Raw genomic sequence first — 15,750 nt, 5'->3', positions numbered from 1 at the left:
TTGGGAAGTAATGACTATTTAACTTGAGGTATGACAATATGTATGTAAGTATGTGTGTGGAAGAAAGGCAGCTTTGAATGTCCTTAAAATTTCTGGTATTGGGGAAAAGAGAGAGAGAGAGAGAGAGAGAGAGAGAGAGAGAGAGAGAGAGAGAGAGAGAGAGAGAGAGAGAGAGAGAGAGAGAGAGAGAGAGAGAGAGAGAGAGAGAGAGAGAGAGAGAGAGAGAGAGAGAGAGAAAACTTAGGTGAATAGGGAAACAAGCAAGAGGCAAGGAAATTGTGAGGATAATTAGTTTAAATTCTGATACATGATTACATGTTTGGTGTATAAACTTGGTTGTATATTTAATATTACATTAAAGATGAAAAGAGGGAAATCACACACTTAGGTTTTAATTAAAAGATTTTTCAATTTCTTTTATTCTAGTTTCAATATTTTATTACACTTGCAAATAATGTTATTTTGAGACTGAGAAATAATTTGATCATGCAGTTATGCTGATTATGTTTTGGAAAAGAAGATACAATTATCTCAGGTTATCAAAATCCACAACACACACTGTCCATCTCCTGAGGAGGCCTGCTTGAGCTACATTTCAAATATGTGAAGCAAAAGTTGCCATGTGCCAAGACCAAAATGAACATTATTCTTTACTTCAGGATTAGATATTAATATGTAGGTTTGTACTTCAGATTTAGGGACTGATATACAAGTTTGGTGAGTCACACACCTCATAGTTTCCCACAATTAGTGATCTGCTTTCCTGCACACCTTCCATCTTGCAGCCTTGACTTTTACTTGGCACTTTGCTACTTTTGCTTCTGGATACTTTATATTTTTTGAAAATATGAAAACAAAAAAAAAAATATTACATTAGACTTGGTAATGTTCACTCCTTTCCCCGATACATTCCACTTTTTATGTGTGCCTTTAAACACCAAATAATCATGGTTTTCTTTTTTACATTAGAAGGAACACGAATGGATGATCCTCATAGCAACACAGCTGTATAGGTATGTGGTTGTGGTGGTCACCTCTTGACTACAGATACTACTTAAAGAAAGACTGATATGTAATAATTATGCTTTTCTGAAGAGGGAGGTAGTGATGGAATGTATATTTCCTAGCAATGGTGATTGTTTTTAGTTCAAGAGTGGACATAAGTTCAAAATGAATTATTATATTCATCTCATTCATTTCATTGCCAGCTGCCATAACAACCCTAACCACTATAAGACTAGATTCAATCATCACATAGTTCCATACAATATATATATATATATATATATATATATATATATATATATATATATATATATATATATATATATATATATATATATATATATATATATATATTTGTGCAATCCCAATGCCACAACACTGTGGTCTACAGTAACAGTGGTGCAGCCAGACAGGGAGATTAACATACAGCCAGCCTGCAGACACAGGGTATAGTGTGTGTCTCCATATTCCCTGTGTGTTGTACAAGGCAACTTAATGGACGGAATGTGTTTGCTCCTATTTTAGTTAGAGCACACAGGAGAGGATAGTTCAGTTTTCCAAGAACCATGACGTACATGGTAGCAGGATTTTTCTAAGCCAGCCACAGAATGTGTGGCCAGGCTGTCACCCCACCACAGTGGAGGGGGATGATGTAAATTTCTCAAAGAATTGAGTATTGATAAAGTGGATGGAAAAAGAAAATCAGTACAGACAGGGATTGAGAGCAGGAGTCACAGTTCATCTGTATAGATATGTCATTAATCATCATGTGTTGTTGATGTAGTAATGCAGTAGACAAAGCTGATGAAGTCAGCTGTAGTAGTAACCAAATGTTTGGCAGAACAGGGATCTAAACTCAGAGCAGCAGCTTGGGTGTATGTTTGCCTCTCATGGCCTGTTTCAAGATAAGATTCATTGCTTGAAATCTGTAATTTCAGGGTAATGTGGGTTGTGAACCCTTAAATATTACTGGCTGGTATGGATTTGACAACAAATACCACCAGGGACAAAGGCATAACTGAGGAATGCATGTTAAATCAAATGCTTCCTTATAATTATGTTGGTGTCTATGGTTTTCCTTGATGGCTTCCCTATTGTTGAGCTGCTCCGAAAGTGAGTTTGTTCACTAAATACTCAATGTGGTGCTCCTGAACCTGTAATACATTCCCCTAAAAGAGAAACATAATTCCTGGATGCATCACACTAAAGTACAATAACAAAAATTACTATGAAATTAGGGAGAAATCTATTATATAGTATGCTGAATGTGCTAACAGCAACATGTTATAATGGCTTACACTACACATTTTTCTATTTTTTTTCTCTCAAGTTTTATTAAATCATTAACACTGCCTACATCTACTTCTTAGATTAGCAATTCTCTGGATCTTTGGGCAAATTTAGATCATATCAACAGATAACTGCTAATGTCTGTCATGTACATACACATCTCCAGAGTGGAATTATGCATGTCGGTCATATCCCAGGAAGTAGACCAATTCAATCATTGTCTAAAACAGTTGGCCAAGCTGAATGGCTTGACAATTTTAGATAATTTCTGTTGCATTAATCTGGATTTGCTTGTTTAAAATTTGCTGGTATGTTGGTGCAACACAAAAGATGCCTCACACCAGGCCTGTGCTGCATGTTTGTACTAATGACTAGTTTTGTTACAGTTATCACAGTGTGCTTCCTTAACTGTACACTAAAGTAAAAATGTGCAAAAGTGATTGAACTACCAGATTTCTTATCAGAATCATTGAGACAGAGATGGTTTCACAGCAAAGGCACTGTCTCTGTTATATATTCAGTGCTTTGGCTGTTTTCTATTTTAAGATGAGCCAGTTCTTATAATTTTTGCAAGGGCACTAACATTATTACTTTTAATTGCTTGTCTACATGCACTTATCACTGCTGTTTTGGATTTCCCAGCTGGAAGGAAACAAGATATATATATATATTAGCTTGAATTAATAATGGAATGTATAGAGGTTTTAAGTTACTCTAAGTTATGGATTCTCTTACTGGTATCAAATAAGCAGCACATCTGACTCACCTCTCAGCCGGCCAGCTTTCTGAATGGTCTGGTTTACTTGCTTGAGGCAATTGAGCAGCTCCTGGTGGTTATTACAGCGGATCTTGTAGCCACTGATGAGGTCCTTGTTCAGGTTGTACAGCTCCCGGTACCAGTGACGCATGCTCTCCCTGCCGAGATTTTAGCCAATGAAATTATTGTAAAACATGGTGTGTGGAAGTCTAGGATTCTTGGTTCAGTTTTATGTCATTACCAGAGATGGAAGTTGTAAAACTAGCCTTGTAAAATTATTAAACAAAATGATGATTATGATAAAGTTGAGTGTTTAGTGAATAAATTTTTTTTCTACAGATCACAGCAGTGACTGAAAACATCTGCATAATATAAGTAATGTATGCAAGATGCAAAAGCTGAAGTTTAATGGAAATAGTCTTCCAGAGGGAAAAAGAAATGGCTGACTGATGCTGGTGATCTATACAGAGCAAAGTGAATTGTCAGAAACACTATGTAATCAAGTTGAAGTGACTACTAATGAACACTAAAGGTGAGGATAGTGGCTCATTATTGAACAGTATAGAAGGAGAGAAGTGTGAAAGTTCTGTGAGGCAGGAAAATGATGATTCAAGATTACAAGGCAAAAGAAAAAGGAAAAGAAGCACCTGGAGAGTCTGGAGGGTGAGAGGCACATGTAAGAGTCTCCTGGTTCACCAGAGAGACTCTTAAGAGTGCAGGGACATGGAAGGTCTGTGTGTGATGTAGAATGTACTCCCCATTCCATGGCCTCCCATCCACTCCACAAAAGCCACTCCCTACAGACAGCAGCAGCAGGTGTAAAAGGATGCTCCCCACTCATGCCTATCCATTCATTACACAATAGGCCACTCCCTATAGACAGAAGCAGCAGGTGACAGTCCTTCTCCAAGGCAGAACACCACATGCATTCATTTCTATCCCTACCACTGAAGGAGCCTGCTAATTTGCCAGGCTCATCACAACCAATGCACCACACTCCAGGGAAGATTATATCCTGATAAGTATCTACTGGTGTACTGGTTGACAAAAATGGCTGAAGACTCCTTTCTGATGGTGATATTACACAAGGATATGAAGGCTTTTTTCATGATGAGTAAAAGCATGCTGCTATCATCATCTGCCTGGTCTCAAGCTCAATCCACCAGCCTGCTTCTTGTATCATGTGTGACTCTATACAAAGTTTGTAAATAAAGACTTGAAATTATTCACTGATTTTACCCTATAATTCAATATGTTCTGCCAAATCACTTGTATGAATATCAATAAGAGAGAAGCTGTGGGTGAAGTGAAAACCCACAGGAAGTGGAGTGCCAGAGTTTATACACTGATGAAAAGAGTATGATGTTGAAGAGTTTGGAACTAGAGTAAGTAAGAATGATGATGAATGTGATGTGAATTTAGCTCTTACTAAATCTTGGAAAGGGCAAATTCTGATAGCTTTGCCATCAGGACTTTAGTTTGGAACCAGAGTAAGTAAGAATGATGATGAATGTGATGTGAATTTAGCTCTTGCTAAATCTTGGAAAGGGCAAATTCTGATAGCTTTGCCATCAGGACTTAATAAATGAACACCAAAATGGATATCAGAACATACATGGATAATTCAAGTAGATGAGTGAGACTAATCAACTCACATATCTGACATGAGCCTGGCGTCCTCAGCCCTCACCACCAGTGTGCGAATCACCCCCGAGTGGTCTGCCATCTCAGCAGACAGACGCTGGCGGGTGGCGTGGTACTCCTCTACACGCTCCAGTAGGGAGGCAAGCTGGTCCAACTCTGAGGGGAAGTCTGCCTCAACCTGAAACAGGGTTGTAAAAAAAAATAAAAAAATAAATAAATAAATAATAATAATAATATTCTACATATAAAAATTTAGTTTTATATCATATTACTAAATAAGGTCTATATATGTACATATACATGAAAAATGTAAAAGTAATTAAGTCTGACCCATTCATTTCCTGTACAGTACAAGGTAATACAGGCTCTGTCCAATTGAAACAACTTGCATCAGCATGACCTAAACAAGTGTCTGTCCTTCAGATGGAAAGTGTCAAAATCTTTCAAGATCTGACTCCCCTTGTCATTTCTGGCAACTAGCCAAAAACATCTCCATTAACTTCGCTTCTTCTTTCTCTCCTTCATTTCAACCTGATGGCACCACTGACATCTCATCTATTTTTAACGCTGAACTCTTTGCTCAGTTTTGCTAAAAACTCTAACCTGGATCACTCAGGATTTGTTCCTCCCTCTCCTTCACTCTCCAACTACTACATGCTACCCAATAAGATCCTTCATAATAATGTTTTCCATGCCCTCGCTGGCCTTAACTGTCGGGAGGCATATGAACCTGATGTGGTCCCTCCTATTGTTCTCTGAAACTGTGCCTCTGTGCTTGCACCTTGCCTAGTCAAACTCTTCCAACTCTATCAACATCTGCCTTTCCTTCTTGCTGGAAGTTTGCCTACATTCAGCCTGTTCTTAAAAAGAGTGACCATTCTAATCCCTCAAACTACTGTCCTATTGCTTTAATTTCCTGCCTCCCTAAAGTTTTTAATCTACCCTCAACAGGAAGATTCTTACACATCTATCACTTCACAACTTTCTATCTGATCGCCAGTATGGATTCTGTTGATGCAGCTCTACTAGTGATCATCTGGCTTTGGGTCATTCTCTTTTAGGGATTTTCATGAAACTTTTGCTGTTGGCTTAGACATTTCAAAAGCTTTTGATAGAGTCTGGCACAAAGCTTTGATTTCCAAACTACCCTCCTATGGCTTCTATCATTCTCTCTAACTTCTTTTTAAGTTTCCTTTCTGACCATTCTGTTGCTGCTGTGGTAGATGGTCACTGTTCTTCTCCTAAATTCATTAACAGTGATGTTCCTCTGGGTTCTGCCTTGTCACCCTCTCTCTTCCCATTGTTCATCAATGGTCTTCTGAACCAAACTTCTTGTCCTATCCACTCCTACGTTGATGATACCACCCTGCACTTTTCCACGTCTTTTCGTAAACGTTCAACCCTTCAGGAAGTAAGCAGTTCTTGCAGGGAAGCCACAGGATGCGACTTCTGATCTCTATAAAATTTCTGATTGTGGCAGGGCAAACTTAGTATTGTTCAATGACACAAAAACTCAATTCCTCCAAGTATCAACTCGACACAACCTTCTAGACAACTATTCCCTCTTCAATGACACTCAACTGTCTTGCTCTACTACAATGAACATCCTTGGTCTGCCCATTACTTATAATCTAAACTGAAAACTTCACATCTAATCTCTAGCTAAAACAGCTACTGTAAAGTTGGGCATTCTAAGTCGTCTCTGACAGTTTCTCTCACCTGCCAGCTGCTAACTCTGTAAAGGGGCCTTGCCGTCCATGTATGGAATGTGTTTTACCTGCATGGGGTGGTTCCACTCATAGTGCTCTTTTAGACAGGGTGGAATCAAAAGCTTTTCATTTTATCAACTCCTCTACTCTAAATGACTGTCTTCAGCCTCTTTCTCATTGCCACAGTGTTGCATCTCTTGCTATCTTCTACCGCTTTTTTCATGCTAACTTCTCTATTGATCCTGTTAACTGTATGCCTCCTCTCCTCCTGTGGCCTCTTCTTTCACTCACCCCTCTTCTGTCCACCTCTCTAAAGCAAGAGTTAGCCAGTGTTCTCAATCATTCATCCCTTTCTCTGGTAAACTCTGGAACTCCCTTCCTGCTTCTGTATTTCCTCCTTTTTATGACTTAAACTCTTTGAAAAGGGAGATTTCAAGACATTTATCCTTTAATTTTTGATGACCACTTTGACTCTGTTTGGGGACTGGCACCTCAGTGGGCTTTTTTTTTTTTTTTTATTATAATTTTACTGCTCTTGGCTGGTGCCCCTCCTACATAAGGAAAAAAAATAAAAAATAAAATAAATAAATAAAATAAAATGAATAAATAGATTAAAAAATAAAAAAATCAAATCTTTATTTCACTTTACATTGCTTTTTAATTCTTTATTTAAACTGATTTACACATAAATATTTAGAATAAAAAAATGAAAATAAAAATAAAACCCCAAAAAACATTAAAACCCTAAAAAAAATGAAAAAAAAAACCCAGGTTTCTTCAACCGTTAACTTAAGGAGAAATAGTGGTGGTAATGATGGTATATTCAGATATGTCCTTAATTTTCTAAAAGTAATGAAATAAATAAGACCTAGCAACTGCTCACATACTGTAGTTGTTTCAAGTTATCAGTATGTAAAGCGGAAAATAAAATTAATGATGATAGGATGACTGTATGACACAAACAGTCTAGTCTCCATTCTAACTACTCTAAGAAAATTAGTGAAGATATAAAAACAACTTAAAATCTAGTCAAAATGGTTAAATCCTTGAAGACATTCAGATAACACTATAAATTGCATGCTGAAAAGTTTACATGTAGTTTAAATAGACACAAGGAAACAAATGTAACATCACAGCTGAGCTGCATGGATGGATATAAGAGAAAAATATTACAATTAAACATGAAAGAGTAAAAAGAAAATAACAATAGATAGATAAATAAATAAATATATAAATAAATAAATAAATAAATAAATAAATAAATAAATATATATATATATATATATATATATATATATATATATATATATATATATATATATATATATATATATATATATATATATATATATATATATATATGAACTGATGAAATAAGGTGAGGAACATTACCTGGAGGTCTTCAAGATTGAGGTAGTTAGCCAACGCCTGGATGAGGTCGCTGGCCAGCTCCATGTCGTCTGTGCGGATGGTCATTTCGCACTGATTGTTGGCCTGGATAAGGAGTGGCATGCTGGTGCGGAGGGACAGGAAAGACACGTCCAGGGCGCCGTCTTCATCCAGCTGCAGGTCTTCCAGGAGCAGGAAGTTGGAATTCACCCACATAACAATCTGAGGTGAGCAAAGACCATTATCATGCATGTCACTAAATGCTGTCTATAATTTCTCTCTCCAAAAGGAAAGTTGAGGAGTTGAAGTTGCTGCTTTTGATTAATACTATTACTGAAAAATTGCTTGTTTGTTTTCTCTTGTCTATTTGTAGGACACTATACAGAGAAGGGAGTTGCCAGCCCCTCACTCCATCCCTTCTAGTCACCTTTTATGACATGCAGGGAATACAGTGGTAGTATTCTTTCACCAAGAGCTGATGGAGCTAATAGAGTGAATGATGTATATGAAAGTGTGTGGTGTTTTGTCTGGGCCTGGTATAGAGATAGACAGAAACACTGCTCCCATTTTTTCATCAAAAGCTGACCAACTATAAGATTCTGATAGCCTGGCTGGTATGAAAGATAAGTTTACACTGAAAGAAAAATAATGAGACAATCTGTCACTCACCCTTGCTACCCTCTCAGGCAGCTTAAACTTGACATATCCTTGTGGGGGGGTGACGGCCACAGTGCAGAGGGCGTACATGGAAAAGCGCGGCAGCTGGCGGGTCAACTCAAACACGTGGTAGTGCAGGGATGCCTTGTAGCCCACCATGGCCTTGATGTGCAGGTCAACAGGAACATCCTGCATGTGAAAACACTGTTATCTCATCCCAGTTTGCTTTTTAAATGGTATAATTCCATTCTTTCATTCTAAAATGGTTTCCTGAATTCAGTCAGGTACGTCAGGGTTGTAAGTAGATAGTCAGACATGAAGATGAGGGAACCACAAGTGCAGCTAGGTGAACTAATCAAAAATCTTCTCCCAAACTATAAATGATAAAGAAGTTTTGGGAGACTGTTGCATCTTTCTTTATGAAATTTATACACAGAGGTAAAACCACATACTGTAAGAAATCATCTCCTCAAACTGTAGGAGATGGTAAAATAGTTCTGAGAGGCTGTGTTGTATCAACATTATCTTATGAAACAAAACTGAAGAAGCTATCAATTCTAGTTAATGATAGGCATACTTTATTTTTCCTGTGAATGACAACAATGACATCTCACCATTACATAACCCTACAATGGTGGCATGCTGGTGCAGTGCTGGCAACACCCTTGTACCTTTGGGGGGTAAAGTGGGATCCTGATGTTGCTGGTCAGGATTGACTCCCGAGGGTGGTACACGTGACTCTCGCCCTCAAAGATTCCCTCAGCAAATATGATGACGGCTCGGATCACAGTGTCATTGGTGGTGGCCAGGGCAATCTCAACATGGGGCTGTGAAAGAGGCACTGCTATCAAAACATTTGAAATACAACAAAAACATACAGGAATTCTATACAGAAGCTGCAAGTGAGGCACTCCTATCAAAACATTTGAAATACAACAAATACATGCAGCAGTTCTATATGTATCTGGTTTTTGTTCACTGATTCATTATGATGTTTAGATTTAAAATAATGTAACCTGCAAGATGCTTACTGGTTTATTCTTTTCTTCATTCCCCATGTTGATGGCCAGTCCAGTCTGCAGCTGAGTGTTGGCCTGAGGATAAGAATGCAAAAGCCATCCACATTAATTCCTTATAACATGGCAGTCTTATAACAACAATAATCTGGGATATATTTTGCAAAGGAACATGCATTTAATCAACAAATTCACAAGCTGCCTTCCTTCAACATCTAAGACATAACATGCACATCAGCTCACAAGTATACAAGAAGCCATGAAAAAAAAAAATAAATAGAATAAAATAAAATAAAATAAAATAAATAAAAATAAATAAATAAATAAACAGATAGATAAAAAAATAATAAAAATAAATAAATAAAAGCAGATAAAATAGAGTGAGGTAGAGAAGTACTAGTTTTGAGGTGGAGAAAGGCAAACAGCTAAGGTACAGTTACAGTCCATAGTATAGTAAATAAACCAGGCCTGCTGTAGCCAGGGAACAAATGTGTGTTGATAAAGGTGTGAGAGAGAGAGAGAGAGAGAGAAATATATATATATATATATATATATATATATATATATATATATATATATATATATATATATATATATATATATATATATATATATATATATATATATATATCTCACCTTTATCAACACACATTTGTTCCCTGGCTACAGCAGGCCTGGTTTATTTACTCTTATATATATATATATATATATATATATATATATATATATATATATATATATATATATATATATATATATATATATATATATATATATATATATATATATATATATATATATATATATATATATATATATATATGAGATTGCATAATCTGAGATGATAGTGAACTATTATATAGGAGGGGAATATGTTTGGATACCCATCCCTGTCATGTTGCTGCCTGTGGCAGGCCTGAGGTACTTACTATGGATGGTGACAGTACATAAGGGTCACTCATGTTATTGTTTAGTGAGGCTGGCTTATAGTAAAAATTATCAGTAGGAAAATATTATGAAAATAAACACACAATGAACTAAAACATCAGTGTCCAGTCAAGCCTGAACTGAGGAACACAAAATGGGATACCATTCCTTGGGATACCAAGGAAGCACCTCATCTCTGGAGCCTCACCGGGATGATGCCCACTTGGTCTCCGGCAGTGGAGGGTTTGCCATACACAATTTCCCCTGAGGAACCCATGCGCTGATTCTCCTCATAGTTCTTCAGTTCCAGCAGGAGGGTGTGGCGTCGCTGGCTCAGCTCCCTGATGGTCTCCTGCTCAATGTTCACGTCCATCATGGAATAGCGGGTCTCAGCGGTGGATGCCTTGTAGCCCCGGACTTGGTGGGATGAGAGAGAGAGAGAGAGAGAGAGAGAGAGAGAGAGAGAGAGAGAGAGAGAGAGAGAGAGAGAGAGAGAGAGAGAGAGAGAGAGAGAGAGAGAGAGAGAGAGAGAGAGAGAGAGAGAGAGAGAGAGAGAGAGAGAGAGAGAGAGAGAGAGAGAGAGAGAGAGAGAGAGAGAGAGAGAGAGAGAGAGAGAGAGAGAGAGAGAGAGAGAGAGAGAGAGAGAGAGAGAGAGAGAGAGAGAGAGAGAGAGAGAGAGAGAGAGATTCATAGGGATGGAATAAAAAATTTCTATTTATGTGTGTTTATGTTTCATTTATATAATTTCTGAAGAGGAGAATGACCTAATAGTTTATTTAGCAGAAGAGAGGTTTCAAGATGTCTTATAACTTTGGATATTCTTTTTAACAATACTCTTTTAAGACTGGCACCTCCAGTGTGCCTTCTTTTGTTGCCCTTGGCCAGATTCCCTCTTACATAAAAAATCCATCCATGGCATTCATTTGTTGCATTTCTCCAGCAAGCAATATATGATGGCAAGGATGTCAACAATGAGAGTAAAATACCTAAGAGACAAAAGAAGGAATCTAAGTGGACATGATGGAAGGAAATTACATATCTCTGGAGTGGCATGACTGTAGTTCTATCATAACATTTTATATGAATTAACACAGAATGCAAGAAATAATGAATTATAAAGAGATAACGTACATCTTTTGAGAGGAGCACATACCTTCTCCATCCACAGAGCAGGCGATCAGCTGATTCTTGCCATCCATGCGATAGTCCCCCTCCACAATCCCTGCCACAGTAGACTGAAAGTTGTCCTGCAAAGTAAGAAAATATGTAGAATTACCTGAGGAATCCTTAATGAATAATCACGTACAAGCACACAGATGTGCTTTCTTTCCACATTGAAAACTGGTCTGCCTATCAAGGAATGAAGAGAATGATAATAACAAATACAGAAACATGGAAAAATATCAGCCAAGCATATTTTCAGAAAGTAAGGAAAAATATAAAGTAAAAGTGAAATGAAGGAAATAGAAGACAGAAGCTATTGTTCTGCAAATGGTTTACTGCTAAGAAAGAACTGAAAACAACTGATTGTTTTTGTCCCTGAAGCTGACCTTGAACATCACTTCTCCACTCCGGTCATTCCTTGCATCAATCTTGCCATTGCTCCATCCTGTTATGAGCTCAGGGACACCGTCACCATCCAGGTCATAGCTGTAGATGGCAATGGCCTGGTTCTTGGACTGGAATGGAAAGAATACTATATCAAATAATCATGCCACTGACTCTGTCCACCTTTAGTCACTGACAGATGTGTCTCCTCAGAATGTTTGAAATGTCTGGCAGAATGGAAGATTTGAGTAATAGAACCATCCAAAACCATCTGTTGAAGGAGGTTCTCCATAGAGAAGCAGAATATTACCGATGATGATTGGAAATAGTAGCCAAATATATTCTTATGATACAATGATATAACATAGTGACTAATATCAATAACTGTTGCATCCTTATATCACTGAAATCTATGTAAACAACCATCCTTTTGAGACAATTCCATTGAACACCAATCTTGACAGACAAAAAATAATTTACTTCTGTAGCTAAAACCCTCCTTAAAATCAAGATGGGTAATTTTCAGCCATGCTGTCTTACCTTGATCCTCCACCATCTGGCCAGCTTCTCATACACCCCCACTGTGCCATTTGCCAGGGCATAGCCAAAGCGAGATCCCTGCATGGGGCACAGGGCTGTCACTGCCTCTGTCTCCGAGATCTCAAACATTATCTCCTCATTCTTGAAGACACGAATGTCAAAGTCCTCTGAGCCAACCAACAGCTGTAGGGATAACAGGCCACTCAGCTACAGACACTCTCTTGTTCTTTTTGGGGAATGTAAACAATGAAAATGAATATACACATATTGATAACACCAAGAATATGATTTATATTCTTTTCTGAAGGGAAATATCTAGTTTTCTTTAATTATTCACCTCATTTTCTTCATCACCATCAAAATCAGTCAGTGTGAGGGAGGTGACATTATCTCCTGTCACAGTCCAGAATGGGTCATTCCCCTCACTGTCAAACCCATGGATGGAGCAGTTCCCACCAATGAGAGCCATGGGGGACAGGTGGTGGCCAAGGCGACCGATGGCAATGGCATTAGCACCATCTGAGACCTGGTGGGAAAGGAAACATGAACATCCCAGTAATTTATAAGGTTTCCAGTTTACAAATGTCATGTCTAATTCTCCCTCCTAGTTTCAATCACTACAATGTTGTGTTGTGCCTACATTCAACAGGGCTTGGCAAGTTAAGGGGCAACACTGGCACCATGTTTTTATCTATCTATATACCAGGCTAGCAATCCCACACATGGTGCCCAGACAAGGCACCACACACTCACACATCATTCAGACTCTTAGCTCTGTTCGCCCCTGGTGGAAAGGAACAGTCTTGTGGGCCACCAGGTACTATAAGTAAACATTATAAACACAGAGCAAGCTATAAAAAAAAGCACATGATTGACAACAGATATGAGTAATAAGATAAGAAGAGCATAACAAGAACAAAGTGGGACACACATCTTTATAGAAGACATCAGCGTTGTTCTGTACGTCATAGGCGAGCACATTGGTTGGTGTGCCCACCACCAGAGTGTCGCCGTGCCGAGCCTGAGTCAGCACGCCGGCAGTGATGGCTGACACAGTTTGGTTGATGTTGAGGAGAGAGATCTCAGCACTGCTCTGGCTGAGGGACATCCGGCCCCCTGAAGTGCCCAGGCGCTGGTGTGGGTTGTGGATGAACACCTGTGGGTGCAAGGTTCAGCAGTGATACCTAGTAAATGTAATAACTAACATACTATATTCATGGTCAAGTGAATTCACATGCATTCCTTTCCACTAAGTTTTTTGTTGCCTCACTCTGGTAAAGTCATGTCAACAGTTACTTAACATACAATTTCAACTATATTCTATGTTGTCTCAATCTGGTATGGTCATGGTCAACAGTCAATTAACATGTGCTTATCTCCTCAATGTTTTATGTTTCCCTCAATCTGAAGTCCATTGCTCTGCTCACCTTGTCGGCCGTGGTGGAGGCAGTGAGGCAGGCGTGGGCACTGTCATACTTGCCAATGCACACTCGGCCTGGGAGGATCTTCTGCTTCAGGTCGAGGGTGAACACCGGCACCAACATCTTACTGCCTCATGCACCTCTAGAGCATAATTATATGTCATCTTTAAGGTGATAATGTGGGAAAATAACATTATAGTTTACCCCATTTAATATTGTGGGCAAGGACATTGATGTCTGGTTAAGTTTCTGATCAGAGAACTCCTACCTCTTTGGTGATTTGTCAAACACACACTCTAACAGACTGAGCACAATGTCTGTCTAATCTTGCCACACTTGGTGCTGGGCAAAATTAAACTCACCTGTGCTCCGCAGGCATGATTATTTACCTAACCTCCTGGGTCCTGATAGGATTCTGCCTCTACTGATCTCCTAGCTGGCATTATTATTAACCTCATAGCTGCTGAGGGGGGTCTCTGCCCCCAAAAATCCCTTGGTGAGAATGTTAACCTTACTACAACCAGAAACTATACACTTCATGTCAAAATTACCAATGTAATAACCTAACTTTGGTTTTATTATAGTTTAAGCCATTACACACTACGTGGTAATAACCTACTTCATTTTGTTCTTCTCACTATTCACATCATTTCTAATGATTACACTACTTGTCGGAAATTAATAATAACGCCACAATAGGCCTGGGAATGCACAGCGCTCTCAACTTTTTCCAAGTCCACAGGTAAACATAATTGGTGTATTGTTGCCTGAACTTCAGTTGTTTAATGCTTTAAATTGTGGGTAGCTGCTGGATAGGATCACTGTGTCTATAATTCCTCGGGCCAATCACGTGCTACCACCACTTAACACCACGAGTTGGACCAATAGGAAGTCTCTATAAGTACCCATAAGCTGCGCGGGCAGGTTAGGTTAGGTTAGGTTCCCCACAGGCCCCCAAGCTTGCTTGAGGGATTGGGGGGCCGTGGGTAGAGATTAGGGACATTGGCTTAAACTATAAATTTACCATAACTTTAATGGTGCTGTCATTGCATTTGACCAATCAATGTGCTGGTCAAATGTCATAATTAAAGTTCTGTGACTAGACAAGTAACCAAAGGCACTTTTTTTTTACAGTATGAGACAGGTAAAGTAAGTAAGCAAAGCAAGACTGATTAGTGGTGAAATGTCAAGGTAGGCCCTGCATATCTTAAAACCTATCAGAGAATATACACTGTCAAAGCTTGTGAAATAACAATTTTTCATTGAATCCAGCTCAGACCCTGACGGGAATGTAGCATCACTCGCCGCGGCGGACACCACTCATGACCTGCAACACATACATCTTTTCTGGTAAGTAAAAGACACCTTTAAACGTGTGTGTGTGTGTGGTGCCGGGATGAGCCGCCACCAATCACCCGTCACCTATCACCCATTAGCGTCCCGACTCCTGAAGTCCCGAGTCCCGAGACGAGACCAAAATATAAACAAACACTGACATTCACAATGATAATTACCTAACTAAATTACACCTTTCTTGTCTCCTATAACAATGGATTTCAAGTACTTTATGGATTTCTTGCTTCACACTATAAACAACTTACTTTTTTATGCTATTTTTCTTTCATATTGATTTGCTTATGCTGTTTGAAGTTCACTTGTAGCTAAGTTCTTGAATTATTATACAGTATCTTTGGTCTGTTTTATTGCTTTAAGATTAAACAACATATGCAGCTTGGCTGTTTTGCACTACTTTTTTTTTCTTACAAAATATAAATCCGTGTTGTTTGAAGTCCACCTATATCGTTCTTAGATTATGTGGAGTATTGTTTGTTTGTTTTGTTATTACA

The 15,750-nt window shown here is 38.6% G+C and overlaps 1 protein-coding gene and 1 long non-coding RNA gene across 6 annotated transcripts; one reads left to right on the top strand and one right to left on the bottom strand.

The window, feature by feature from the left end:
* Positions 1-389: 389 nt before the first annotated feature.
* On the bottom strand, positions 390-15,643 carry LOC135102799 (Bardet-Biedl syndrome 2 protein homolog). Of its 5 annotated transcripts, none has more exons than XM_064008322.1 (15): positions 15,505-15,643; positions 13,910-14,045; positions 13,414-13,638; positions 12,820-13,008; positions 12,483-12,665; positions 11,945-12,073; positions 11,548-11,641; positions 10,603-10,811; positions 9,483-9,545; positions 9,123-9,278; positions 8,464-8,640; positions 7,798-8,016; positions 4,708-4,874; positions 3,062-3,210; positions 390-828 (listed from the first exon to the last, which is right to left on the bottom strand). In XM_064008322.1, exons 2-15 carry the CDS (start codon positions 14,024-14,026, stop codon positions 695-697), a joined length of 2,211 nt encoding a protein of 736 aa, XP_063864392.1. In that variant the 5' UTR covers positions 14,027-14,045; positions 15,505-15,643; the 3' UTR covers positions 390-694. The 5 variants fall into 5 exon arrangements, with proteins under 5 accessions (XP_063864392.1, XP_063864390.1, XP_063864391.1 ...); XM_064008320.1 differs by lacking the exon at positions 15,505-15,643 and adding an exon at positions 15,269-15,411; XM_064008321.1 differs by lacking the exon at positions 15,505-15,643 and adding an exon at positions 15,244-15,350.
* On the top strand, positions 946-4,277 carry LOC135102802 (uncharacterized). Its single transcript, XR_010269789.1, has 2 exons — positions 946-1,013; positions 3,392-4,277. It is a non-coding gene; the product is annotated as an uncharacterized LOC135102802 (long non-coding RNA).
* Positions 15,644-15,750: the final 107 nt, after the last annotated feature.

Source organism: Scylla paramamosain, chromosome 8 (genome assembly GCF_035594125.1).
Source record: "Scylla paramamosain isolate STU-SP2022 chromosome 8, ASM3559412v1, whole genome shotgun sequence".
Lineage (NCBI taxonomy): Eukaryota > Metazoa > Arthropoda > Malacostraca > Decapoda > Portunidae > Scylla > Scylla paramamosain.
This window is presented reverse-complemented; position numbering and strand designations above follow the sequence as displayed.

Coding starts and splice junctions, on each gene's coding strand:
- LOC135102799 (XM_064008322.1), bottom strand. CDS start 14,026: ATGTTGGTGCCGGTGTTCACCCTCGACCTGAAGCAGAAGATCCTCCCA. Junction 12,074..12,482: donor CCAGATGGTGGAGGATCAAG/GTAAGACAGCAT, acceptor TTTCCATTCCAG/TCCAAGAACCAGGCCATTGC. Junction 9,279..9,482: donor ATGAAGAAAAGAATAAACCA/GTAAGCATCTTG, acceptor CCTCTTTCACAG/CCCCATGTTGAGATTGCCCT.